This window comes from Dermacentor andersoni, chromosome 8, assembly GCF_023375885.2.
Source record: "Dermacentor andersoni chromosome 8, qqDerAnde1_hic_scaffold, whole genome shotgun sequence".
Taxonomy (NCBI): domain Eukaryota; kingdom Metazoa; phylum Arthropoda; class Arachnida; order Ixodida; family Ixodidae; genus Dermacentor; species Dermacentor andersoni.
In genome coordinates this window covers 131,762,601-131,789,210 of record NC_092821.1, presented here as the reverse complement: position 1 = coordinate 131,789,210, position 26,610 = coordinate 131,762,601, and the positions used below count along the sequence as shown (strand labels likewise).

Sequence of the window (26,610 nt, the reverse complement as noted above, 5' to 3'; positions counted from 1 at the left end):
AGTTGTTGTCGGTCACTCAACCTTTGTTAATCAGTGGTGAGAGCACACTCTAAGGCTTCCTCACAAAGGCTACACGGTGGACTTGTCTTTGCAGGAGTTGTGACCAGCAGAGCATCAGCTCGGCCATCTCTGACATGGGGAGTCCGCCGGAGGAGCAAGGCAGCTTGGACTCTTGGACAGCCAGTGATCAGGCCGAGATGACGGCGTCGACAGCGGGGTCACCACCGGGGCTGCCCCTTGACTCTAGCGATGGTGACCTCTGCGGGATAGGCACAAGTGCCACCGTGTCCAAAATGCCGAGCTGTGACGACAATGGGAGCGTGTCGGGCGTTGACTGCAACGGATCGTCATCGTCTGCCATTGGACCAGAGGAAGTGACGGCTGCTCTGGAGTCCATGATCAGTGGCCTGAACCAGATAGACACAGCAAGTGACGTCGGTTAGTTATCCTTCTCTGGCATTGACCACATAACTTTCCAGAAGGACTTCCAGAAGAGTGACATTATAGACAAAGTTGTAGTGAAAGCAGTAATGCTTTCAACCATTTATTTTCGTCGTAGTAACTCAATTGTTGTTCTCATGGTCCAGCTCTTTTTAACTATTGTGGAGCCCCCCACTATCTATGGCATACCTCATAGCCCACTGTATAGCTTCAGGACGTTGGGCCCCATAATTTAGTTGGATTTTGATTTGCTTCATTTAATACTATTGGATCACTATTTACCCCAAAATTCAGTGCATGCTTCTCCATTAGTAACAACCATTAAAAGCTAACAGGAAAGGCAACATTGTGTGTTCAAATTTTCATTTCTATTAAAGAACAGGTAATTTCTCCTATACTTTCCTTGGCTTCATTTTCTGTTAGCTTCATGTGGCTCTAATCAATATAGAATTTAGCCCCTTGGTTCGCCTGACTCTTTACATTGAATGCTTGTTCATTGTCACTTGTCTTTGCTAGGCCAACTATATTGGATTGAACCTTTTCTTAAATTTTATTCTCATGACAGGGGCCAGAAATTCTGTGGATTCTAAAGCTGTGGCAGTTAAAGAAAGTGCTGCGATGTTGGTGGAAAATGGAGAGAATGTGCCAGCTGCACCTGAGAGAAACGGTACGGCCATATCTGACACACCGTGGAAAGACGCGGGGGACGTCGGACCGGGTGGTGACACGCCCTACGGCCAGCCGTGGCACTCGGAATGGAATGGCAGCATTGATGACGTAAGCACGTGCAGTCAGCCTACATGCTCTCTATACTCGTGCACACGTTTCGTACCCTAAACCTACTCAACGCTTGAGTGGTCACCTGTGATTGTCTGTGTCTAGTTTGTGGTCTACATAGACGGTGTGTAGTCGGCTGAAAAGCAGTTTCAAGTCATGTTTCATGTGCAATCTGTGTTTCATAGATATCACCAAGCGTGCCATATAGTAGTATCGCCATGTTTGTTTGGATGAGCACAATTTGTACAAAATGCATAATGTGTTAAATGGCAGGACATGTACGACTAGCCATGGAGATGACTATAAAGGTGCTGTGTTGGTGTTAAGGTAGATGTGTGTTCTGTTGTTGTGGGAAGTAACATATACAACCTGTACTGAACACAGAAAGATGTTCCAAGTCATACATATGAATAACTTCGCAAGTGAACTTCTGTCTGGGTTCATTCGATGAAGACTTGCATTCTGGCAACACGCGCAGCCGTCGAGCAGCCGGGCCAAGCCGCAGCCGGAGTCGCTTCGAAGCATGACCGATTCGGGCATTGCCTCCGGACCGGCCATCATGGTGAGCCGGCATAGTGGCTGCTCCAGCGCCGACCTGGCCACGTGCGAGTCTGGCAGGAGCAGTGGACTGGTCTCGTCGGGCTCATCTGAAGGACCGGACTCCGGCCAGCAGAGTCCTTTCCCGGGTGAGTGCGCCTTTGCGCACTGATCCGACAGCTGTGCCTCATGCATTATTTTTAGCTAACCGCTTAACTGTCGATAGACAAAGGTTGTGCTACCTTGTAATTTTGACACATAAATAAGTACAGGGCTTAATTAAGCAGCTTGCAACCAGCATCTGTCTCCCTTCGAATCTGCTTGTGACTTACAGCCACAGACTCGTTCAGACAGTAACACTGGTTGCAACAATGCGAATATTCACATGCAATACTAGGCTAGGTGTTGCCAGACTAGGAAGTTTTCGTGAACTTAAGTGCCAGCTATTCATGGAAACCAGACCAGCTTGTCTTAGCAGATTCTGTATCTCTGAATTTTCATATGTGGGTAACTTGGAATTATAATAATTTATAACATAAATGTTGCAGCTAGTGCGCTTACAAGCTGTTAACTTGCACCATCATAGATGTTGACAACAATACGGCTATTTAAATGTCATAAGAAACGACTTTTCATGATTGCAGCATTGCATTTGAGTCATTTAATCGGACAGAACAAAGTACAGTTGGAGGAGTATTAATCAATGAGCATTTCCACCAGGCTTTGTTGTGAACGCTTGCTGTAATGTTTCACGTAGGGGAAGACAGTTCAAACCAGCTTCTGGAGCGGCTACGATCTGGCTCGCGCTTCATGCTGGAAGAAGGGACACCCGAGCAGCTCGCACATGCCCACAACCTGACCTTTCCAGACAATGCCTCTCTGTGCGGACGGAGTCCATCACGGTCATCCATGTCGAGGGAGAGCCCATGTGGACAGTTCTCTGTCGACTTGGGTAAGCGTATTGCTATGCTTAAACTGTTCTGTGAAATGACTGCGCAACAAGTGACAGAGTGAAAAACAGTAACCATAACATTAAGGGGTGGGACTACAGCGACGTGGATTAGAGAACAAAAGGGGTTGCTAATATTCTTGGTGCCATAAAGAGCTAGAACTGGGGTTGGGTAAGCCATGTATGCATGATTGCTCGAACACAGTTAAAGATAACTGCCAACTTGCCCCACACTGGAAAGCTAGAAGAACCTGGCAACATTGACTATTCCTGAACATCAGTGCTGTATATCACAATGCAATTGCGCTGCTCCGTTTGATGGTGACCTCTGTGTGATATCGTCCATGCATCCACCGACAGTGACACTCCAAGCAGCAGTGAACAAGCGCTGTTTGCATCACCAGGTGACATGCCTAATTATACAGATCTCGCCATGATTAAACAGGGATTGTACGATGGGTTCTTCGACTGTTCACTTGTCTTTCCTTCCATGTCGTCGGCTGCGCCACCGCCTCCGACATAGCTCTCTGCTTATCTTTTTTTGGTTGCTACTGTACCTCTCTATTGTAAACTTTTTATAGTTGCCTGTTCTTTTAATGCACAAATGCTCGAAGAAATAGGCATCATGTGTGATTTAAGCAGAATCAACTGTGTATCGTCATATGTCAAAAACATACTTGCTAGCCTTCAAGTACAGTCGAACCTTGTTATAACAAATTCACATCTGACGCGAAAATAGCTTCGTTATATCCAACATTCGGTACAAGCACAACTAGGTATTTGCTACGCGCTGATAGCGGTGAGAAACATTTTACATTTACTTCATTAACGTTTGATGATTTTTTGTGTGGAAGTTCGATTGTACGATCCAGTTAGAATTCTGATGGGAGCTAGCGCTCGAATGTTCGTTTGTGCTGCCACGGTGCGCAGGCCAGATGCGATCGCTGCGGCTGCTGTTCAGCAACCGTGAGTGCACCTCTGGCCAGCTGGTGATTGCCAGCCGCGAGAGCCAGTACAAGATCTTCCACTTCCACCACGGCGGCCTCGAGAGGCTGGCACCTGTCCTCGGAGACTTTGACTTCCTGACGCGGGGCAAGGCCAGGAAAGTAAGTTATAAATGGCACCATGCTATTTTGAATCCCTGCAAGTTTGTCCGGGAATAGCACTTTGCTCTGGAACTCTAGCGCCAGTTGGCTACATGCTGAAGAGCCAATATGTGAGGCTGGCAGGTGTCGTGTTGTGCCACGTGTAGCCAGCTTTATAAAAGTACCCTTGTTCATTCTTGGATTCCACCAACTCTACATAATCTGGTCAAGAAACCAGCGTGCTTGCATGGCGGTGCCAGTGTTGCATGACGTCACGTACCTTACATAAGGAGCACCATTTGAAAAAAGAAAGATTAAAAAGAAAAAGCGCTCTCACTTGCCTAAAGTCTCCTCTCTGCTGCTGCCCACGGTTTGTCGTGATGCCTTGCCCACTGGCTGGCCTAACACATCCCACAGAAAATTCTCTTTTCTCGTCCTGCCCTTTAGCGGCGACATAAGTGCGTGGAGCGCTTCTGTCATTTAGACATGTAGATTCTTGATTGTAGTCTGTGCATTGCGACTGTGTTGTCATGCTGGTACCTGCTGTGATGGCTATGCAATTCTGCCTCAGTTCTGCCCAGTGAGTCAATTCTTGGCCGTGGTAGCGACATTCAGGCAGGGGCAGAATGTAAAAATGCTCATGTTCAGATTTAGGTGCACATAAAGGAATCCAAGGTGGTCGGAGCCTTTGTTCTCAGCATGCTAGTATCATCATTGATCATGCAGTTGTTAATTGCTCTTGCTAAAGTCTCTGCCTTCTTCATTGTTTGTGTTTTGCATCAGGCAAAGCACTGTAAGCGAGCCGACGAGCAAGGTTCATCCATTTTTCTGGTTCACAACTGCTGTTTGCAGTAAGAGAAGGTACTAGTACTGCACAAGCTAGGGGCCTGCCAAGCTTCGCTTAAAGTCCTGCGATTGGGTTTTACAATCCAGAACGAGCACTGCCCGTACGACCACTTCTCGGTGTCCAAGCCCCAGGTCTCGGCAGAGGAGTGCCACCCCGAGGAAGGCCTGTACAGTACGCTGGTTGACGAAGACACTTGGCGGCAGTACATGAATGACGACGGAAGCATCGACGATGACTTCCAACTGCGAAAGGTCCATCCTTTTCTCTGTGCTGGCATTCTTGCTTTTACAGTTTGGTGCAAACCAGATTAAGACATATGAAAGGTGGTGTGGTCATACATGTAAATCGGTACTTTCAGTAACACAAGGTTGTTGTGTAAGCTTGTGTGATGGGGATGATGGTGGTCGTACCCTTGTAACATTATGTGATTGTCCAGTGTCATATTTGCATTTACATTTGCTAAGACTCTACTGTCTCTGGCAGCATGGATATCATTGTTTCATTGGCTTGCTAATGAGCTTTAATGGCTGACTGTATGACTAATTGGGTTGTTCTGTCTGTGCAGGCAATATTCTTCAGAGGCTTAGACCCTAGGCTACGAAGAGAGGCGTGGCCATTGTTACTACAACATTATGCCTTCACAACTACGTTCGAAGAGCGAGAACAAATTCGTAACGACCGATTTCTCGAGTACCAGGATATTCGCAAGCTGAGGTAATGACCAGTGCATGATTTGGGTGATTCGATTCTAGTAGACACTTTTAAGTATAGTTCAGTATTTCATCAAGTGACGCTTTTATTCTTGAGTTGCTGCAGCACCATTCACATTCTGAACGCAGACGATTTTTTGATTGACATTACTTAGGCATTACTTAACAAGGCACTGATTTGAGTGAGTAGCAATCGTGAATGCATGGTACGAGAGCTTTGTAGTGTCCGAAGGTTCAGATGGCTGTGGCACTAGCTTGGCTGATGGTTGTGGAGTGCGTTTGCCACTGAAGTCCATGGTGCATCTCTCATCGAGATGCGCCTTCGTGCCTCACCAGCTCACCAAAGCTTTGTTGATACCAATTCCCAGAGTGCGTGGGGTCTGAATTCTCTTTAGTATGTGATGTCTTATGTGTAGACGATATGTACCAGGCATATAGAAGAAGGCGTACAGGCTGTGGTGTGGATTTTCAGCTGTTTTTGAGGTGTGCATTGCTAGAGGTATGATTGTTTTTGTGTGAGGCACACTGTCGTTTGTAATGCCCATTACTGCTGAGGGGCTGCGTAACTAAAAAAAAATTGAATTCTGGAGTTTTATGTGCCAAAACTCCACGTAATGGTGCCGCTAGTACAAGTGGGCAAGCAGTGGTTGCGTGAAAGTGCAACTCGGTGCTTGTAGTGTTTCCGGAACCGTCACATCGCTTATGCTGCCCATAGAGTGTTGGATTCACATCGTGAAAGAAAAGTGCAAAAGAGCAACCGCGTCTCGTTCCAGAGAGCGGATGAGCCTGGCTGAGCGCGAGGCCTTCTGGCGGAACGTCGAGTGTACCGTGGAGAAGGATGTAGTGCGCACCGACCGGACCAATCCTTTCTATGCAGGCGACAACAATCCCAACATCGAGATCATGAAGTGAGCAGCCTCTCTCTCTCTCTCTCTCTCTCTTTGCAGCCTCTCCATTCACACAGGTCGTGATGGGCTCGAAAGGACAGACAACTTGAAATTCATGGTGCTTGTTTCTGTAGATGAAGACATTGGTGACATAATGTACTGCTCACACGAAACTAGTTTTGCCTAGTACACAGAAAGTTCCTGAGTGCATTCGTCAAATGTTTCGGCTTGCTGTTGTTTGCTGCTAGTTTGACTTGCAGTCAGGTGCACACCACAGGGTATCCTTTATGATAAAATGATGGCATGCCAAGTTCAGAGGCTACATGTTTTTGGTGACCAGTGGTGTTATCGGATAAAGAAGACTGTAGTGTAAGGTGTAGTGTGGCCTATGGAGAAATTAGGCCAAACGAAGGCTTTAGTGGGAAACTGCAGGGAAAATATTGTAAATAAAAATGTTTGGTGTTGCAAAAGTCTGCAAGATCACCATCATTGTCCTTGGTACTTAAAGCATGATGAAAAGCTTAATTAGATACATAGCGACATGGTTAATAGCTATATGGCTATGATTTCAGTGTCTCTGGGGTAAAACTGTTGGGGTTGCAGCGCCGTTTAGTGAATGGCTTTTCACAGGTATGCAGTATCTTTAACTAAACTGTGGGTCCAGTGAAGTCTCGATTTAACAATATTTTAATTTGTCAATTTCTCCCTTTATTAATAAAACACAGTTTTACTTGCAGGTGAGCACACAGTGAAATGACTTTTTGATTTGACAAGTTATCTAACCTGCCGATTAAGCAATGGTTTTGGCTTCCTCAAACTCTATTAGGTAAATTCTAAATAGCAAGGACTCTTGTCAACATGAGAACAGGCATTCATTATGGCAGCAACGTGTATGCATTTTGCATACCTTTGTTATATACCTTTATACCTTATATATCTTGTTAATACCTTTGTTATATTCAATATTCCTTATAAAATGTGTTCGTTACGCATTGATAGTAGCGAGAAACATTTTATATTACTTTGTTATATACAAGAAGAAAGGAAACTGAGGGCCCAATTTTTATTAGCCATGTAGAGGATGATTATATGGTCACACTGAACTGTTTAACTATTTATTATAATAGGTATACATGACTGCAGGCAGCAGCCTCAGGAGCATGTCTGTTTCCCTAGGAAGCGTCAGGTCTGCTCCCCGGGTCGGCGAGTAACATGAGCCAATGTTTATTTTACACATGCCCTCCAGAGGCGAAACCGAAACTCGCTGAACCGAAGAAGCCAACAGACAAAGGCACCAAGGGCAGCATAGGGGAAATCACATGTATTTGTTAATTGAATTGAAGAAATGATAAATTAATGGAAATGAAAGTGGATGAAAATGCAACTGGCCACAGGTGGGGAACAAACCCACGTCTTTGCATTACACGTGCAATGCTCTTACCAATTGAGCTACCGCGGCACCGTTTTCCCGTCTACTTTCTGGGGCATTTATGTTTATTCACTAGCACTAAACCTGGGAGTGTTAGCCAGTGCCACACCTCACGGCCTTGACGGCTGATGTAGAACATCCTTTTTTTATCGTAGGCATCACGTGCATGTGATCTTTTTGGGTGAAGGCAACTGGTCAATAAACCCACACGTTAACCTGAAGGTATCAATGCTACCAGATCGGAGGCCTTCCTGTGTAATGAGTGAGAAGAAAGGAAACTGAGGGCCCAGTTTTTATTAGTCATATCACAAGAAGCCTACAAACAAGGACGCCAAGGACAGCATAGGGGAAATCACATGTATTTGTTAATTGAATTGAAGAAATGATAAATTAATGGAAATGAAAGCGGATGAAAACACAACTGGTTGCATGTGGGTCATGAACCCATCTGTTTCCCATCCAGAAAGTGGATGGGACAATGGCGCCGCAGTAGCTCAATTGGTAAAAAAGAGCATCGCACGTGTAATGCGAAGGCGTGAGTTCTTGCCCTACCTATGGCCAGTTGTTTCTTCATCCACTTTCATTTCCATTAATTTATCATTTCTTCAATTCAGTTAACAAATACATGTAATTTCCCTTATGTTGTCTTTGGTGTCTTTGTTTGTTGGCCTCTTATGATTCGCTTCACACAATACTTTGTTATACTTGTAATCACGGTATTAAGGTTGAACTGTATGTCTTGCAAGCTGTCATTCGGTGATCTGGCTTAGTTTTGCCCATGCTTTTTCTCCGTCAGGAACATCCTCCTCAACTATGCGGCTTGCAACCCGAACCTGGGCTACACCCAGGGCATGTCTGATCTCCTCGCACCTGTTCTGGCTGAAATCCAAGACGAATCGGAAGCCTTTTGGTGCTTTGTGGGACTCATGCAAAGGACCATCTTTGTCAGCTCTCCCAAGGACGGCGACATGGACCTTAACCTGGTACGTGTAACTTCTTCTTTTTTTTTCATTCTGTAGTACAGTTGGCCACAAAAGGTTATGATATACAAGTTTTGTGACGAAATTTAATGAATCGGAGGGCAAGTTGCAAAAACCATTATAGATCAAAATTGAATTTGAGGCTATGTATGTGCCCAGGCTTTCTGGGTTTCAATTTTGCTCACAAATCCTGTATCCCATAAACTTTTCTGACAGTGTAAATTTGACTGGTCACTTTTGTGCACTCTATAGAGCTCTACCGACTGACCTCATCTTTCGAAAGCTGACACACACTTTGTGAATGGGTATATTTTATCTATGCACAATAACTGAGTATGCATGCCTCCACTGTCCACTGAATACAGCATGGGCAAGAAAAATATTTGCTACATCATATTCGATAATTCCTTCTAACCAGGTTTGTCATATCGCGATTTGATTGTGTCGGTTTCCATGACGTCGGCATCTCTGGCACGTGCTCAGGAGTACATGCGGGAGCTGCTGCGGCTGATGACTCCGCGCTTCTACGCGCACCTGGAGAGCCAGTGCGAGCACTACCCGGACGCCCTGGAGCTGCTGTTCGTGCACCGCTGGCTGGTGCTGTGCTTCAAGCGCGAGTTTGCCGAGCCCGAGGCGCTGCAGATGTGGGAGGCGTGCTGGGCGCGCTACCAGACCGACTGGTTCCACCTGTTCCTGGGTGCGGCCATCGTGGCCCTGTACGGGGGCGATGTCGTCGACCAGGGAATGCGTCCCGACGAGATGCTCCTCCACTTCAGCTCCCTGGCGGGACACATGGATGGTGACCTGGTGCTCCGCAAGGTGAATGTCAAGTGCACGAATAACTGCGTTTATTTTTTATTAAAGCAAAGCCTTCTTTGCCTCTTTCTCCGACTTTTCTACGGCTGCTGCTGCTGTCTGGCATGCCATGTTGGAAGTTGGTTGAGAACGTGTTTGATGTACGTGGCAAGGGTGTGGGAGAGGAGTCTATGAGGCCTGTCCAATGAGAGCTCCCAGGGTGTTGCCACAATGCCCTCTGGAGTACCCTGGCTGTTGCCACAATGACCTCTGGAACTCCCTAGCCATGGACAAAATGCCCTCTAGATGGCTGTAACTTTGCGTTAGCCTCCTGCAAAAGAACTGAAGAACCTTCAGTGCTTACCTTTGTACTTGTGTGCAACAGCCCAGAGAAAGGATAGCAGGTTCTAATAAATTAGCCCAAACTGCCGTCCTTCTAAGATAGGATGGTAGCGAGGGGGTAGAGAGAGGAGAACGAGAATGGGCAAAGCCAACGGAATGGGTGAACAACAATGTTGCCACTCCTGGCTCGTGGCAGCTTGTATACATGGGAGGATTGCGAAAGAGGGGAAAGGTGCCGTCAGGTCCGAAAGCATGGCTTGTTTGGGGGCTCGTAATAAAGGAAACGGTAATACTAGGCATGGCTAAAGTTGCAGACAAAGAGGACAAAATTTGAATGCAAGGTGCGGTATGGCATATTTCTGCTATTTCTAAAAAAAAAAAAAAGGAAGAAACCACAGTGCAAGTTTGTCTGTTGGGACAACCTGAGCACCGCAGTGTCAAGACAACACTACACAGGTAGCCGACCAGCAAACCAACGCTTCAACGGTGATGCAGGCTACGAACAGTGGCGTAGAACAATGCCTCGAGCAAATGCGTCTCAGACAAACACAAGTGATGCATGCAAGGTAACATTTAACATCACCGAACTACTGTCGCATGTGGTCGACATCCCCACCAAATATTGTCAATCAGTGCAAAACAGTACAGAAACCTTTGCTTACATCGATTCCCACAGTGAGTGGAATCTCCATAATTCTTTATTTCTTCAAACGCAAAGCATTGCAGAGGGGAGTAGGTTTCAGATAGTAAGCAACAGCATAAAATATGGAAATTTACACAATAGAAACATAAGTGAGAGCAAGGCGATCCATACAAAAAGAAAGTTATCAAAAGGTGAAACAGAACAAGAAAAAATTCAAGCGGTCATAAAACTATAAATATGAAAAGAGAAAAAAATAATGTATAGTAACGGCACAAAAGAAGACATGGTCGTGTACATTAATTGCAATGTAAAAACGCAAACGAAGATTGCCTGGACAAGCGTTAATCTATGATAGAAGCAATGTTAGTGAGCAGGTGGTTCCAGACTCATGACGTGTGCTGAATGAAAGAATGCAAAAAGGTGTCTCTGCAGCAGGACCCACAACCAACTTTTTTCTCACGGTCTGAGAACAACAAACAAATGAACCAAAAAAAAAAAATTTTGCAGATGTATGCGAATCCGAGGAACTCGTACCTCAAGGACAGCAAAGCCGTATAAGGGAGTTCTCGCACTCCTAAAATGTAAAACAGGGCACCTTGGGAGCAGAGGTTGCTACGCCGTCCTCGCAGGTCCCTCGGGAGGCCTTCGCTGATTGGCCAAGGCCTCCAAAGCTGACGCTGAAGAGACAACGATTGCGCGGGAATGTGAACGTTGAAGTGCTTGGTGTGGTGCCGGGACCGAAATTGATCTTAGCCAAGGGGACCAGACGCAATACCCGCAAAATGTTCAGTGATTTGGGCCCCCCTTATCTGACGCCTTAATTAACTGGAGCAAATTAAATGTGTCTTAAGAAAAAAAAAAGATGATTCATTACTGGCTAAGGTTAGCAAGCACTGAAATCGATGTCTATTTGAGTGATCTAAAGGCAAGGTAACTTTTGTTCTGTAACTCTTGATAATGATGACTCAAACAAAACGTATTCAAGGCTCTGATACAGGTGGCCTTGCTTTTTCTTCTTTGATTGCTGCCGTGCATGCTGCCACTTGTGGTCGCATGAAAATGGTTGTGGAAGTCTCCTGAACAGCTTCTCTGAAAAGCAATATTTCCACAGAGAAATATACAGAAAATTTCAAAATATCAGCTGAAACGTTATTTCTTATTTAATTAACCTTACATATTTCAAAGTGCCTTGTTTTATTATTTATATGTATATAATATAATCATGGTTACTTTATTTTATTTGTGGTGTTTTAATTTGTTTTAAGCAGTTACTTCTTTACGTTGCCATACGTAACGCATTATATTGCATGTGTTTATGGTCAGCTGCTTTGTGTATATGTTTACTCTGTGATAAATAATATTCTAGGATGCCATGTCAGTCTCTGACTTTCGGACTCTTGTCATTATATCAGCTGTATCTACCAGGCTGTATCTCGAATAATAATAAACTGAAACTGTAAAGCTTCACATTACCTAACTTGAATGTAGACTTCCGATAAACAAACTCATTCAGAATTCCCTGTGAGTGTTGCATTGGACCATACAAAATAAAATAGGGAAGAGATAGAAATTACAACTTCGTTCTTTTGCTTAATGACTGCAAGCAGCACACATCAGCACCGTGATACCTGCGACTTCCCATACAGCAGAAATAGCATGATAGCATCAAACTTTCCTTTTTTTTTTTTAAGTTGAAGTTAGACGTTTATTGATAACAGTGATGGTAATAGGCACACTGTGTTTAATGCATGCAGAAAGAAGTCCCGTAGCTCAAGGCCAATGTTGGACCTCGTAATACCAAGTGCAGGAACGACTGCAAATTATAAAACAAATACTGCAATGGAAGTTCATTAACACAAATATAATAACCTTATTTCTTTTTTGTATACAGTCAACTCCAGTTATTCCAACACATATGAAAAGGAAATACGATATATAAAAAGAAAGACGAAACGTGAAAGAAGCACAATGAAGGGGCGGTCAGAATAGTAAAGCGCAATATATTCGCAAAGAAATCATATGAATAAAATAGGTTATACATTTGAGAATATAATTGCACTATTGCAACAGAACAGAGCATAACGACTACATACTAGAACAGCTAATAGATGGTACAGAATAATGGAAATACTACTGAAAAGTCAGCATTTAGGCAGATGAAATGGGCCTAGAAGGTGTTTGACCTAAGTGAATATATGTACGTACCTATATGTACATACCAGGGCCGCCGGTGCAGTGATATTACTACACCTCGCGGTCGCTTGCAGGCGCGGGGCCTCTTGCACCAGTTCCGGCTCCTGCCTTGCATACCGTGCACGCTGGCTGGCCTCTGCGAGCTGTGCGGGCCCGGCATGTGGGACAGCGGTCACGAGCCAGTCGTCGAATGCCGCGGCGGCCACGGTGGCCGGTCGTGTCCGCACAGGGGCCAGGACCCGGTGGCACCTTCCTCGCCGGGGGCGGGGTCCGCCGCCGCCAACCACGTTCCCTGATCTTCAGCCTCTGCAGCTCCGGGTGGCAGCTGCATTTTCCCGTTCCTCCGTTTCGGAAACAATGATGAGCAGCTGAAGGGAAGTAGCTATGTTTACTCATCGCGCGCATCTTTGTTCTCGAGGGCGCAGGACTTCTTCGCGTAAGTGCAGAAGTTGGGGGTAATCAACGGGGAGGACGTTGACTCGCAGAGACCGGAGGGGTGCATTAGCACGGACCGGTGACTAATGCTTTGACATGGTGGCTTGTCTTCGCATGTGCAAGCCTTGCAGTAGTAATATCAGGGACAGATGAAACACAAGCAAGGTGGGCCTGAGTAGAATTCACTCTTTCATTTCTGCTTTGGCCAGTTTGCGTTGTTGGCATGATTTTAGTTGATGCACTTGGTGTGACACCTGTACCATCTTTAGTGCTCGGGCAAGTAATGGTTCCGGGTGGTGCTCTCTAGTTATTACTTGCGAAAGGCGTTCTGCATTGTAACTTGTTGTTTGTGTTTCGTTCTTCCACGGTGATACACTCTGGTCAAGGCAGACTCCATTCATATTTGCCCTGATGAAGACAAGTCAACATGTCCTGGCATTTACACGTGGCTCAAGCTTCACCTTCGCTCACCTCTATCCCTTCGTGCACTGCAGTGTACAGCAAAGGGCTTTATTTAACTTCGACTCAGTGTCGAGTGTAGGTGTGACTTGGTTCATCTGGCTGCGACAGCTAGTTGAATCATGTGACTTGGCACCAGCTGCACCCATGCCCACGTGGGTTTGACGATCATGTGAGCAATGTGACTGACAGTGATAGCAGTTGATGTTTTAATTGGCCTCCAGCATACAGTTCCGTCTTACCTGAGGTTTCTGATGACTATTATGAAGTGGGCAAACCGTGGGCTGCTGAGCTGGGCCTTCAGCCTGTTCTAGCTGGCTGTTGTGATTTTGCTGTGTGCTGATACTGGGCTCATTATAACATGTTTCACCCTTCCATCTGAGGCTTGCTCAGCTGCTAGACAACTCAGCTGTGCAGGAAAGCAGGCCTCTCGATGCAGACATGCCTGCGATGCAGGGAAGGTAAACGAAGGGGAGAAGGTGCGACAGTTCGGAGTGGTTGAAAATTGCAGTCCTCCACCGTGACGCAATGACTTCCCTAGTGTCAGGACAGCTGTTCCAGCAGTTGTCTTGCCAGTCATGTTCATCGCAGCTGCTGTCCTTGGAATTCACACTTTCTGCATGCCCTGCTTAAAAGAGCGCCGCAGGATCTGGCCTAAGCGGTGATGCTGCCTGCAAGGTGCAGCCTATGGACTGTTAGAAGCGGAATTCTTATTCAGAGTCTCATGGTTTCCAAAAAAAAATATCGGCAAAAATGAGTCGTGTAAAAAAAAATAATTTAAGCGCCATGTTTATACATTCGTAACTCCTCACCAAAAACAGGTGCCGGGGTTCTGTAAACTGCATCTACTAAATCATCTGATGCAAGCACTTGTGATGTATGAATTTATAGGTTGCATAAAATCGTTCCAGTGCTAACAAGGTTTTCTTTTTAAATCCCTACTCATAAATTAGTGGTATATATCAGAGTGAAACATCAATTTCGTCCATTCAATGGAGGCCGTTCACAGCATCGCGATATACTTTATTATTGCCGAGTTGGAGTTATAAGCTTCACGGCTCCATTTCATTCTTTTTGTTTGGCAATCTTCAACAATTTTGGTGAAAAATATTGATGACCTACATCGAGAACCTGTTTCCTGTAGTTAGTGCTAGTGTGTTTCAACATTTGACTGCCGCAGGCCTTGTCGAATTCGGTGCAGCGAATGCTGATTGAAACTATTTCTCTGATCTAATGTATTTGGGTGGGAGCTGCCATGGTGAAGCTTCCTTTTACGATGTGTTCGGGAGCGTGACTTCCCGCAGTCGAGTCCAGGTTAATTGCAACCCGTTGTTAAGGCAAAAACAAAAAGCCAAGAGAAACGTGGCACGGTGACTTTTGACACCTTGTCAGGAGAATCGCTGCATTTGTCGCAGTATTTCAGCAGTCTTTCATGAGCCTGGAGAGTTTCTGTGTTCCTTCTTTGCATCTTGTCGCACATTTTAAGCCCTCTCTGTAGCCATAGCGTGTGCGTCGTGTCCAAGGAAGATGAATGGTATCATGATGAAGGTTGTAACTTTTTAAAAACATTTCGTTGAACAATCGTGTTTGAATGGCCACTGATTTAAAGGGACACCTAAGAGAAATACGCTTTGAGCTGTATTGCTAGATTAATGTTCTACAATAGCAGAAAGGACCCACTCTTACTGTGAGAAGAGGCTTCATAAACGATAGTGGACTGGCACGACTGCCCTGAATTCCCTCACCATCTCGTCATGACATTGTGCGCTTTTATTTTTTTATTTAGGGAATATTGCAGGCCTATGCAGAAGGGGCATAATTACAATAGAAGGGTCACCTAAGATGTGCATAAAAGAAAAAAAAAGGGCCACGGCACATGGCAAATTAGAAACAATAGCTATACAGTAAACGGAACTCGCCAACACAACAATTGAAACTGCCAAAACAATAACAGCGAGTGCAACTCGCCAAAGAAAGAAAGGTAAAAAAGCCGAACAAATAAAACGATAAAATGCGGCATGCTCAGAAGTCAGTACATACATTTGGTGCTAGTAAGAAGTGACAAGGGTTCCAAAGCGTCTTCTCAGACCCAGTTTAATTTTTTGTTGGTATTAATAGACTGTTTTGTATCCTAAAAGAGTCAAAGCATGAACTTAGCAAGTTGCAAGAACTTTTACTGAACCACCACAGCCTGAATATGAAAATGTCTTTGAAATCCTTGACTTCACACTGACGTGCCAGTGCCGATTTTACGGTGAGAGCTCTGACCTTCATCTCCTTTTTTTTTTAATAATCAATCTATGCCCGCAAAATTCATGAAGATTAGAGTTTTGAAAGACTGCTTTATCAGTCTTAACTGATGTGTTTCTCTCTGTACTGTCCCTTTAAGCCATTGTGGAATTCCCCACAGTAGAAATGTTCACTTATCACAGCAAGTTGCGATTTCATTCCAGCAGAAACGAGGAAAGGATTGCTCATCTCTTTCTTATTTCACAATGTTGATGCGTTTCATTACCGAAGTTGCATGCTATGTCGAGCTATGTGATGAAAATGTAGCATTGAATTCTCTGGAGTGTAGCTAGTGGATTATGCATGTTTAGGATTTGGTACTTTCATGCGCATGAACTGTCCCCGACATTATACTCAACGCTCTTTCTCCAAAGCCGTGTTTCATAAAGTGACAGGCGGCATAGTACAGTTGTGAAAAATACAATCTTTTACTCCAGACATGTGTGGGCAACATAAGAGCCTGTGCGTGTGCGTAATCTTTTCTATTTTTACATGCTGATTATGTAATGGTGTGTAGGGTGGACTGTCTAGAGAAGCGATAGCTTTATGATATGTAATCGTATCTGGACCACTGCGGACTGTACAGCTTAGACAAGACTTAGTGTCCACATAAGCGCGGCAATTTTGATAACAAATGATGGCATTAGTGTTCACTGCATTGAGCATCACATCGTCGGATTTAGTCTGATGTGTTGCCGGACAAATTTTCTGAGTGCTTGCAAAAGGCACGAGCATTTGGTTTGCGCTTGGAGAGATACGAACACTTTTAGGTGTTCAGAATTTCAGTTTTGTAGTTCCATAAACAGCAGGAGGCAAATTATTTTGTTCATGTTCACATTGGTAGTTATTGCAGCGATGCCCTTTAAAGGAACACTAAAGAGCCCCTCACCAGGCCCCATAGCAAATTTTGGTTGTAAGCTGGAAGTTGTTACGTGTCCTCTAGGGAGCGTTCTGCCGCAAAGAAATTTTTCAAGTTGGCTCATTAATAGCAGAGATAGAAATATTTCAGTGCCGCGAACCCATGATTTCAGCAGGCGGGCTCCACTGCCAAGCAAGACGCTCTCCCCACTCGCCCCGTCTAGCCTTCGCAAGCGAAATTCTTTCCCTGCATTCTCCCATACCAGGCCTCGAGGATCGCGTGACTCACCTAGGGTGTAAGGCGGGGCCTCGTCAGAGGCCCCGCCTTCATTTTTTTTTCTCCTCATTTTTTTTGCCTGCACTATGCATTTCCGCTGACCGCCCCATGCGCAAGCTGTTGTCTCGTTTGCGCAGTGCACAATTTTGCGTGCTGTGCACAAGGAAACATGACTAGCGGTATAATTAAGTGCTACACGAATACTGAGGCAGAACAAGCGGATCGCAGAGCGTGATCACGCGCTGGAACACGGTAGAAAATGGCATAGTTTCGGTACCTGCGCACGTGACTGCATGACCGTGGGAACAGCAGACGAAGTCGAAGTACATCTCTCTTGCTCCGGTGCGAAGTAAAACAAAAAACATGCAGACATTCCGTTTGTGTGTTTTACTATTTCTCTATACTTCAATTCGTCAATTCAAGCAACAGATCGTACAGATAACAGATGTTGTCTTGAATAATTCTCGAAGTCACGTGTCACCACGAGCAACGTCACACTGTGGACACGATTACGTAGGCGCAGGGGCACGATTACGTCACCGTCCGGCTTGGAGCGCGGCGGCTACGAGTGAAGAGGGAAACTGCATTTGGATTGAAATTTCAGGTCTTTCCACAGCGCATAGAGATGTAGTACTTTCCAGACACTATTGTTATTGCGCAATGTGTGCTCCGCGCTTGTCAGCTCAATATGACCAGACCTGGTGAGGGGCCCTTTAAAGGCAGCTATATTAAGCCCAGCTAGAGCGATAGATTACAGTGCTGCTGCGATACGTTGCAGTCTTTAAAATTTATTGGCACGTGTTCCATGGTGAAAGGTGAGTGAGTCTCTAAGAGTATTATTGAGGGTGGCAAAGAAACCAAGTGGAAATATTTCACCCAGCCATCAGCACAGCACAGAACTTTCACATCTTGTCAGCAATCTTTGAGGCCATGCTTTGCTGTGCACCAAGACACTCAGTGAGTCGGAAGGCTGGCTGCACAGAGGTGACACCAAATTTTCTTATCCACTGCCAACAGAGTGGCACGAAGGTGTAGCATTAGGAAAAGCTAATTGGAGAAACTCCAATTTGTTAAATCTCGAAATATCCTTCTAATTACCTTTCTTTTTGGTCAGTGGTCAACTGCTGCTTACACGAATCCTAAACAGCACACACTAAGATGTCGTCAGAAGCTGCATCTGTGATTTCTTGTTGTCGTTGCTAATCTGCCAACATGCCTATGCCATTTGACTTTATAAAACCTTCATTCTTGTTTGGAAATTTGTGATTTTGACATTTTAGAGCACTAATCGATCGCTTTTAGCTCGACTTAATCTTTGCCTTGAATGTTCCTTTTAGATAAGTGCTGTTAAAATGGTTTCTTCGATAGTCTGGACAGTTCATAGTCTATTGTTTAGTTGTCTAGAGTCAGTGTAGTCTTTTTGTTAACCAGAACTTCTGATAATGTAAAGAGATTTCTAAGCTTACTTTGCTTTTAAAGTGAGTTGACTGTGTCTTGCATTATCAAAATTCAGGTCATGTTGTACACATTATTTTAGAGATTTCTGTGTTTGCATGTCCTACAACTGACTCACCTAGTGAGATTCTGCCAAATATGGCTTTAGTTTTTGAAGTCGTTTACAATGTAATTACGGTATTGTGAGAAGTCGAAGTAAGGACATCTTGCACGGAAGAAGGGGGAAAGAGAAAGCTAGGAGGGAGCATTATGACCTCACACATTCAGCCTTCACAAGCCAACTGTGCATGGAGTCATCCCCTTCGCTTTTTCTTTTTCTCTAAATACGTGAACCCAACACATGGCCCTGTGCTCGGCAGACTCGGCCCGGTGTGCTTGGTCCACAGCAGCTTTTAATCAACATGCGCTTCTTCGGGCGCTTTGCCAACCGCCTTGCGCACATTTTCTTCCTCATGCTTTGTGCAACTTCGACCGATTGTTGCAACGTGTACATTTGTAGTCTTTGTTCAAACCAAAGACTGTGACAGTCGCACATTGCTGTCTTGCCCGTTGTCTTTATTCAGAAGAGCGTGTGCTCAGCACGCTAGGGCGGTGGCTGAACACACTAAAGCTTTCCGCGGCACGACGAAGTGTCGGGCTGAGTTTTTTTTCTGGCTTCAGTTTTATCCTGTGATGCAGCCTCCTTGCTCTTCGATATTTTGTGCAGGTACATCCTACGTTTTACTGCTTTATTTTCAGATTGACTGAAGGTCGTAGTGATGTGCGGTTCTTGTACTTGAAAAACTTTAGCACCAGTTAAGTGCAGCGCGGGTTCACTTTACTTTAGAAGAAGCGTTCTCAGCAAGTGATTTCAGAGGAAAGTTTAGCTGTTAATTTCCACATCATTACACACAGGCAATGCGGGTGCACGCTGCTTAGGCAACAGTTGAATTGACTTGAGAGAAGTTGGTGGCAGTCAAAATAAAAAAGTCAAATGCTGCGAACTCATGTAGAGTAAATTTTATGCAGTCTTTCAATTATTTTACAGAAGTTTAAAAAGAAAAAAAAAGTTATGAAAGAAAGTTGAAGCATTGCGATGCATAGATCTAGTGTTAAAGAAACAGATGCTTGGTCTATCGTACACGATGTCAGAAAACACCCCTAAATTACTAATAAGGCCTTTCAAATCCAAAATCAAGAAAGGGGCTGACAGATGGAGTAGCACACTGTGGTATAAACGTTATAAACAGGGATAAGGTGCCTCAGAAAGGCTGGCCAACTTTTCGATAGGAGGACCTATCTTCGCCAAAGGCATCCTCGGCATGTTAGTTTTAACGGGTTAGTAGAGTGACATCATGTGCAGTTGTTGTCGGTGGCGGCAGGTTGTAAAGGGAGAGAGTGCAAAGAAAATGAGCGCTGTCACCTGACGTCTGTAAGCGTGGTTCCTAAGACGAGGGGACAAGAGTGGGAGAGTGGGAAGGTGGGGAGAACAAAAGAAAGAAAAGAGACCAAGAGGGAAAAGGAAGAAAAAAAAAGAAGGGCACGGGAGGGTGTTGGGGAAGCGAGAGGTTAGGGAGCATTCAGGAGTGTCGTTGGTGGCATGTTTTGTGGCTTTAGAAGAACCGGTCAGTGCGCGAGTAACAAAAAAGACCCAGAAAGACATCAGTTGAAAGAATGACTTGAGTAGCGTAGCAGCAATGCGTCGGGTAATATTGAAGGACTTAAAATGGCGAAATAAGGCCTTTGGAAAGCTCACATAGATGGAATTATTGCTTTATTAAACTATATAATGTGTTGACCTAAAAACGGAATAAATGGAAACTAGCATGGCGAAATTGAATATTTTTGAATGCTCTGTCAGCTGCTGCTTGCAGATACCCTAGGTGTTTTTTCGTTGCATTGTTAACAGGCTTGGAAATATGACGATTCAGATTTTAAGAAATACTGATGATTATTCGTCAGTGTTCCTTTTAATTGAAATTCAGAGCCTCAGTAAAGCATCCACTATAAACTGGAGGCAGAATTGAACTTAAGATCTTAAGAGCAACACATTCTCTTCAAATCAGCACAGCAGTTGCCTGGGTGGACCATTTCTACATCCAATGTTTATTTGAAAGGAACTTGAGATCCAAGGCTTCTTTCTAATATTTAATAATTTTAGTTTTCTAATAGTTACTTGACAATAACCAGGGACCCTCCTGTGTTTTTGGCTTGTGTGACAAAAACAGCATTTTTCAAAGTGATTCTAGTCAGTTTGAAAGTAAGACACACTGTTTAAATAGTTACAACTTTAAACGTTAGTCGAGTTCCTGGATAATTGACTTGCAGTTCCTATTTTTTAGGATTGTTTGCTCTGCAGCCATTATTGGAATGCACGATGTCCTAGTTGGCATAAGTTTTGCATTTTTTGCTCTCTAGCCCAACTGGAAATAAGTGATTGGTTGAACTGGTTTGTTTCCCAACTATTCCCAGTTTATGCAGCATGTTTTTTTTTTCTTTAATTTCTTATTTTGATGGTTTTCCAATTGCTCTAGCTGCTCGTAAATGAAAACTGGAAAATAGTATAGTTAGGCCAGTGAACATACTCTTCAGCTTGTAGCCAAGGCACATTCTGGCTCAATTGAAGTGTTTTTCTGAAATGAGTGACATTTACTTTAACGTGCTTTAAGTTTCGTCAAGCTGTAAAATGTGAAAATGTTCCATTAGTTTGCAATTTTCCTTTTCTTTTCGCCATTTATGTTCTTATTTTTCATGGCACTCTTTGGCATGACCTGGTCCCTGTGGCATTACACCCCTCACACTGTTACCTTATTTTTCATGTTGGATTAATTTGTTGAATTGTTTGAGCAAAATGCGCAAATCCTTTGTACAGCATGCAGCCTGTGACAGTGTCTTTACTGCAAAGCGTGCAGAGCTGTGTGCGCGCAAGCGAGTGTGATGTGAGATGTGTGTTGTGTGCTTTGCACATACAGTGTTACATAGTGGATATTCTATGTTTTTCACACCTTATATTGTAGTAATCACGCTTAGATTTGTTTTCTCCACATTTTAGATACATTCCATCTTTTACTGTTGCGTTCACTTAGTGACGAGCACGCTGTGGTGAAATGTGATATCAAGAGTACAAGAAATAGGAAAGATAATGGGAAAAAAAAAAGAAGAACCGAAATGACAGCTTAGTTATAATCATTTCCTCTTTGAGAACTTTTTGTTGTTCTTTTGAAACTTGGAGCAGCTGTAATAGTGTGCTAAAGTTTCGGGTCACCTGTTCAGCACTGTGGAAGGGTCAAGTGAAATTTGTACAACTTTAACCCCTTAACCGTTTCATTACATGGAGAAATTCTTTTAAGCTAAGCTTACCTAAAGCGCTCGCTTTATGAGATCTTTTGTGGAAAACCGTATAGTGCCCTAGTAGTGAGTCTGTAATTATGACAGCATGACTTGGCACAGGTTATGGTTAAAACGGTTAAGCAGTTAAAGTGCTTAGCTTGGCTGTGTGTTAAAGAAAAATACTATTGGGCTCAAGTGTAATGAGTAGTAATGTACATACATACAACTCTTGTAGAACTGAGTATGTGTTGTAACATTTTCTTTCATGTTAGCAGCTGCACGATAAAATGTTTGAATATTGCTTCTGTCTTCAAAAGTGTGTAAGAACTCATCACAAATATGAAAAAAAAAGAGATGTTTTTTCCTTGGTACATAAAGCATTGTAGTTGTGTGCTATGTACCCCCTTGTGATCTAGTCCTTGTACTTGTAATGTTTGTGTTACGATGATTATGATGTGCAATCCTGTCTAGGGAGTTACGCCTTTTCCATTACTATCAAACGTGCAGTTGCGTGAGCCAGGCGGGTGCAATGGCTTTGAAAAATGAACCATTCCGTGATTCCTGCAAGACGCACGAGCACAATCAGCTCTAGTTGTCTTAGTGTGCCAGATTTTGTATGTGTTTTGTACGCACGCTCTAACGCGCGAGTTTTGCAAAATGAGCCGATAAAAGATGTGCCGTTGTGAGCTGCCAAACGAGGCATTATTGCGTGCACAATCCATAGCACTGCTAGTCAGACTCCGTAACCGAGTTGTGGAAACACGCAAGTCACAGTTACACTGGCAGTTACACTGGCTCTTGTGATGGTCGGGGCAAATTACGAAGTGCACTGGAGCTATTGGAGCAAATTTTATCCTTCATTGCATTAGTAGATTAATGCAAGGTTGATGCGAAACATTTGCCGGATAATGTAACACATGGAACGGCTGGTCTGTTGGGGCAACGGTACTGGTTTCAAGGGAAGGGAAATAAGGTCTATAACCCGTCCCGTAAATTCTGAGGAGTACAGCGAGAACTGTGGGTTGCATCAGCCATCCTGAACAGAGGACCAGAAGGAACGCTCCTCCATTGTCTGCCATTGATGATCCTCTGTGTGTGCAATGCTAACTGAATGAAAGAGTCATGGTAGAATCAGTAGTGCGCAATGGGGTGAGCGTTCCCTCACGGAAACATGCGCCGCGATTTTGTAGCGATGCCTTTTCCGATGCTATTCCTTTTTTGCACTTCCATCAGTGATCAGAGCAATGCTTCGCCCACATTATCAACAGAATGAGTGGATGATAAAGAGTGGCATAGAATTGAGTGGAACACATCGCTATAAAATTGCAGCCGTGTAGCCAGCTTTTGTTGCTGATTGGCTGACATGTGCACTCCAGATTTCGCTGCACTGCGTGGAATTGGTGAGATAGGGTACAAGGCAGCATAGAATTGGACGGAGGGATGATATTAGGGAACTTGCAGAGGTAGGGTATGATTGGCTGGCACAGAAGAGGGCTGCTTAGGAAGGCGTTTGTCCCTCTGTGGCGATGATGATGGCTGGGACAACTATTATGGTGACAGTGACGTGTAGGTAGCATTGTGCATTGCTTGTATTCTGTGTTTGTGTAAGTGAAATGTGATAGTGTAATGAGGGGCGGGGGTGAGCAAGGTTCTGTGAAATATCTGGCAGTCAGCTGTTTGAGAGAAAGTGCAAAAAGTAGCGATTTCATAATGCATCCATCAAGTTTACTGCGCAGCCTAGTTGTGAACCCATGAAGTACAAGTTTACAAATATGGATTTTTTTTCTTTTTTCTTCCTCCATAATTTGAGATTTGCACGATTTCTAGTCAGTTTGCTGTAGAGTCAGTATCAAGTCACCACCTTGAATGGAGGCCTATCTTGCTGCAACAGCAAAGCTTTTTTCATTTGCCAGCTCATCCTCTTTTCACATAGTCTCGTAGGAAATCCAAGCGTAATGCCTTGGTCATATTTTTTTTTATTGTGCCATTACTAGTCATGGCTAGTGAAACGAGGACAGAAAAAAGTGGCAAACTCTCTTTTGTATTGAACATTTATCCTGGAGCAAAATCTCTTTCTGCCATTTTTTGACGTTTTCTTTTGATTCAGGCACTGAATGTTGGAGATTATGCAGTCAAGTGAGTTTTGTAGGCTCTTGATATCAGCCTGTGAGACTGGTACATTGGAAACTGCATCCACTGTCACCCCACCAAATGACTGAGATGCTCTATGAAGTCCTCAGCGGCACTTCAACTGTCTGCAGATCACGAACTCAAGAAGTTTAGTTCTCAGACCAATTAAGTTACACTTGAAATGAGTCTGCACATTCGTTTATGTGTTTAGCTCGTTAGGTGTTCAGTATTCTTTCGTTGTCAGTGCCGGTCAAACTTTCACTTGCAAAGAGATTGCACACAGTCAACTAGTGGTAATTGAAACTTCCAGGGAGATCTGATTTTAAAAAATTGATAAAGCACAGTTATGACTTATTATACAAGTATATATACGCACCCAGTCATGTTTTAACATATGCATATGATCAGTAGACGAAAAGATACAGGACCTGTTTGGCTGTGCCATCTCATAGTGGCTATCACCAACTTTCCATTTAGACATGGATGTGAAATTCATCACAGCACGATGGGTAACCTACCAGCAATGTCCACTGGATGGTCCTCACTACTTTTCTGTTAATGGAACAATGCGTCAAAGCATACATGGTGCATTTTGTTTGGTACGTATACGAGTTCTAACTTCTGAATTTTATCATATTTCAGTGTTTTCCCTTTACATCTTATGTAAAGGACATGGCGAGACAATGTTTGCACCTCTCTCTGCCCTGGACATCTCACTGTGGAAAATTTTTGCTCGGTTCGATCACGTGACACTTTTTGTCGCTTGTGCAATGTATCTGCTCACTGTGTACGTGTTCTGCAAGATTTGTATCTGGTATCTGTACATAATCGTGTGTACACAGTTCCGCGGTGATAATGTGCCTGAACATATGCATATATGTACAGCTGTGCATATACTGGAATAAAGGTTAAGATAAAACGACGAGAGTCGTAGCTGTTGATCATGAGCCGCACGGTGCACTTCTCTGCATTGCAATGTGCAATGGCAGTTACACGGATGTGGTGCTACCTGCAGTCAAGACAATTATGAGCCCACGAAGCCCAAACACTGTTCAATATCAAGGCAAAATGGGAAAACATTTACTTCTTGCCAGGGAAAGTTTATTCGTACGAAAAGTATGGTGAAATTTCTAAAACTTAATTAGTACACTTAATAATTACTTCGTTATGGGGTCATAAGTCATACACAGCCGAAACTTCACTGCAGCGTATCGAAAACTCTACAAGGCCTTCGCGTTAAGTTTTCCATGGATAAGTTATAATATTAAGGTGTTAAACTCAGTAACAAAAGTGACACAGGCTCCGTGGGGTTAATGAACCGAAGTAATATGAATCATGTTCTATATTGAACACACGAATCTTTTTTAGCGATATTTATACGAAATAATTCCCCTTAAGGTTAACTGGAATGAACTGCCAATTTCTGACCAGCTGCTCTGTAGGGGCCAACCTAAAAATGATTCGCTACATCCACTACAGTAGTGATTCTGACCTGCACAAAGTTGTCGGCCTTAACGATGCTGATGACCATGATTCTGACGCTGACGACATAGTGTAACATGCTCGCGACCAGCCAGCGAATTCCGCAACTACAAAATCAACACGTGCGCTTCTCTACGTCGCCGATTTTTTAGGTCATGTGATCACGTGACCTACCAGTTGTGACTGCTGCGGTGCGGCGCTCATTTTGAAATGACGCTAGAATTGATCGTCATAATGATAATCTCAATAATTTTACATCATGTTGGATAATTTACAGTTTCATTTTTGTGATTACTAGACACATGCTAACTCATTAAAGCATAAAAGTAAAACAAGTTTTGCTGTCAGTGGTCTTGCACAAGCTGTCCACTCCGGTGTCTGCTGCATATGGCGCGGCCACGCGGGCCCCGTCCTAAAAGCGATCTGCGATGGGAGCAGAGTGCGACGAGGGCTGATAGCTTCGTGCGCTCTGTGCTCTCGCTGCTTAGTTCACATTGAAGTGAGAGGCCACACAAAGGTCAATTCGTTTGCTGCTGCTGCCGCTCTTCCTAACGCCAGCGTTTTGACAGCAAGTGTCTGCGCTCATCGAGTGAGATGTGTTCATGTTTGCCTGTGCGTCCGTGACACCGTACTTGTTAATTTAGCTAGTATGTTTACGAGTTTAGACAGCCGATAAAACTACTATCCTTAATTCATACAGCTGTCTAATAATTTGCTGTCACAATCAGTGCTTCTCCTTTTAGGCAAAACTGCGATTCTTTATATAGTAATCTAAAACAGGTATAAATAAAGGAATGTATATTACACTGCCATCATATATCGTACAAAAAAGAGAGACCATAATCTTAAAATTTATGAATTTCCTTTTGGAGGTGACGGCGCCTTGAGTTAATCGTTTTTCCCTTGGACGGTAAGACACTGAAATTTTCTTCTTTTTTGCAATCTTGCAAATGCTTACATCGTGTCCAATGATAATTTCTATCATGGTTTGTGTGCCTGATTTTAGCGTCAATTGTACGATGTGTATGGAGTGATCATTTTTAAGTTTTAGGGAATTTTTAAAGACAGCCTGTTGCAGATAACATAATTCTAGTCCTTGAGCTGGATTATTCATAGATGCGGACATTACTTGCACGAGGAATGGAAACACATATTCAGCTAATTAGCGAAATTCTACTAATTATATTATAAATCAATAAGTTTACGGTACATTTTGAAATTTACTCATTGTAGCCAGTGAGTTCTTTGCAAGGCGTATGCGCTTGGAATGAATTTCCAGAACGATGCCAGTTTGGAGGTAT

General features: G+C 43.8%; 1 protein-coding gene and 1 non-coding gene across 3 annotated transcripts in view; one reads left to right on the top strand and one right to left on the bottom strand.

The window, feature by feature from the left end:
- TBC1D16 (TBC1 domain family member 16) overlaps nt 1–24,750 on the top strand; it is a 30,835-nt gene extending 6,085 nt beyond the window's left edge. For both annotated transcript variants that reach the window (XM_055067791.2, XM_050174026.3), the window contains exons 4-14: nt 95–438; nt 1,007–1,218; nt 1,697–1,904; nt 2,513–2,707; nt 3,635–3,810; nt 4,723–4,887; nt 5,202–5,350; nt 6,120–6,254; nt 8,459–8,645; nt 9,126–9,461; nt 12,690–24,750. In XM_055067791.2, the coding sequence (XP_054923766.1) occupies nt 95–438; nt 1,007–1,218; nt 1,697–1,904; nt 2,513–2,707; nt 3,635–3,810; nt 4,723–4,887; nt 5,202–5,350; nt 6,120–6,254; nt 8,459–8,645; nt 9,126–9,461; nt 12,690–12,911 (2,329 nt within the window). In that variant the 3' untranslated portion in view covers nt 12,912–24,750. The remainder of the gene's footprint in view (nt 1–94; nt 439–1,006; nt 1,219–1,696; nt 1,905–2,512; nt 2,708–3,634; nt 3,811–4,722; nt 4,888–5,201; nt 5,351–6,119; nt 6,255–8,458; nt 8,646–9,125; nt 9,462–12,689) is intronic.
- On the bottom strand, nt 7,620–7,692 carry TRNAT-UGU (transfer RNA threonine (anticodon UGU)). The gene has a single exon. It is a non-coding gene; the product is annotated as a tRNA-Thr (tRNA).
- Nucleotides 24,751–26,610: the final 1,860 nt, after the last annotated feature.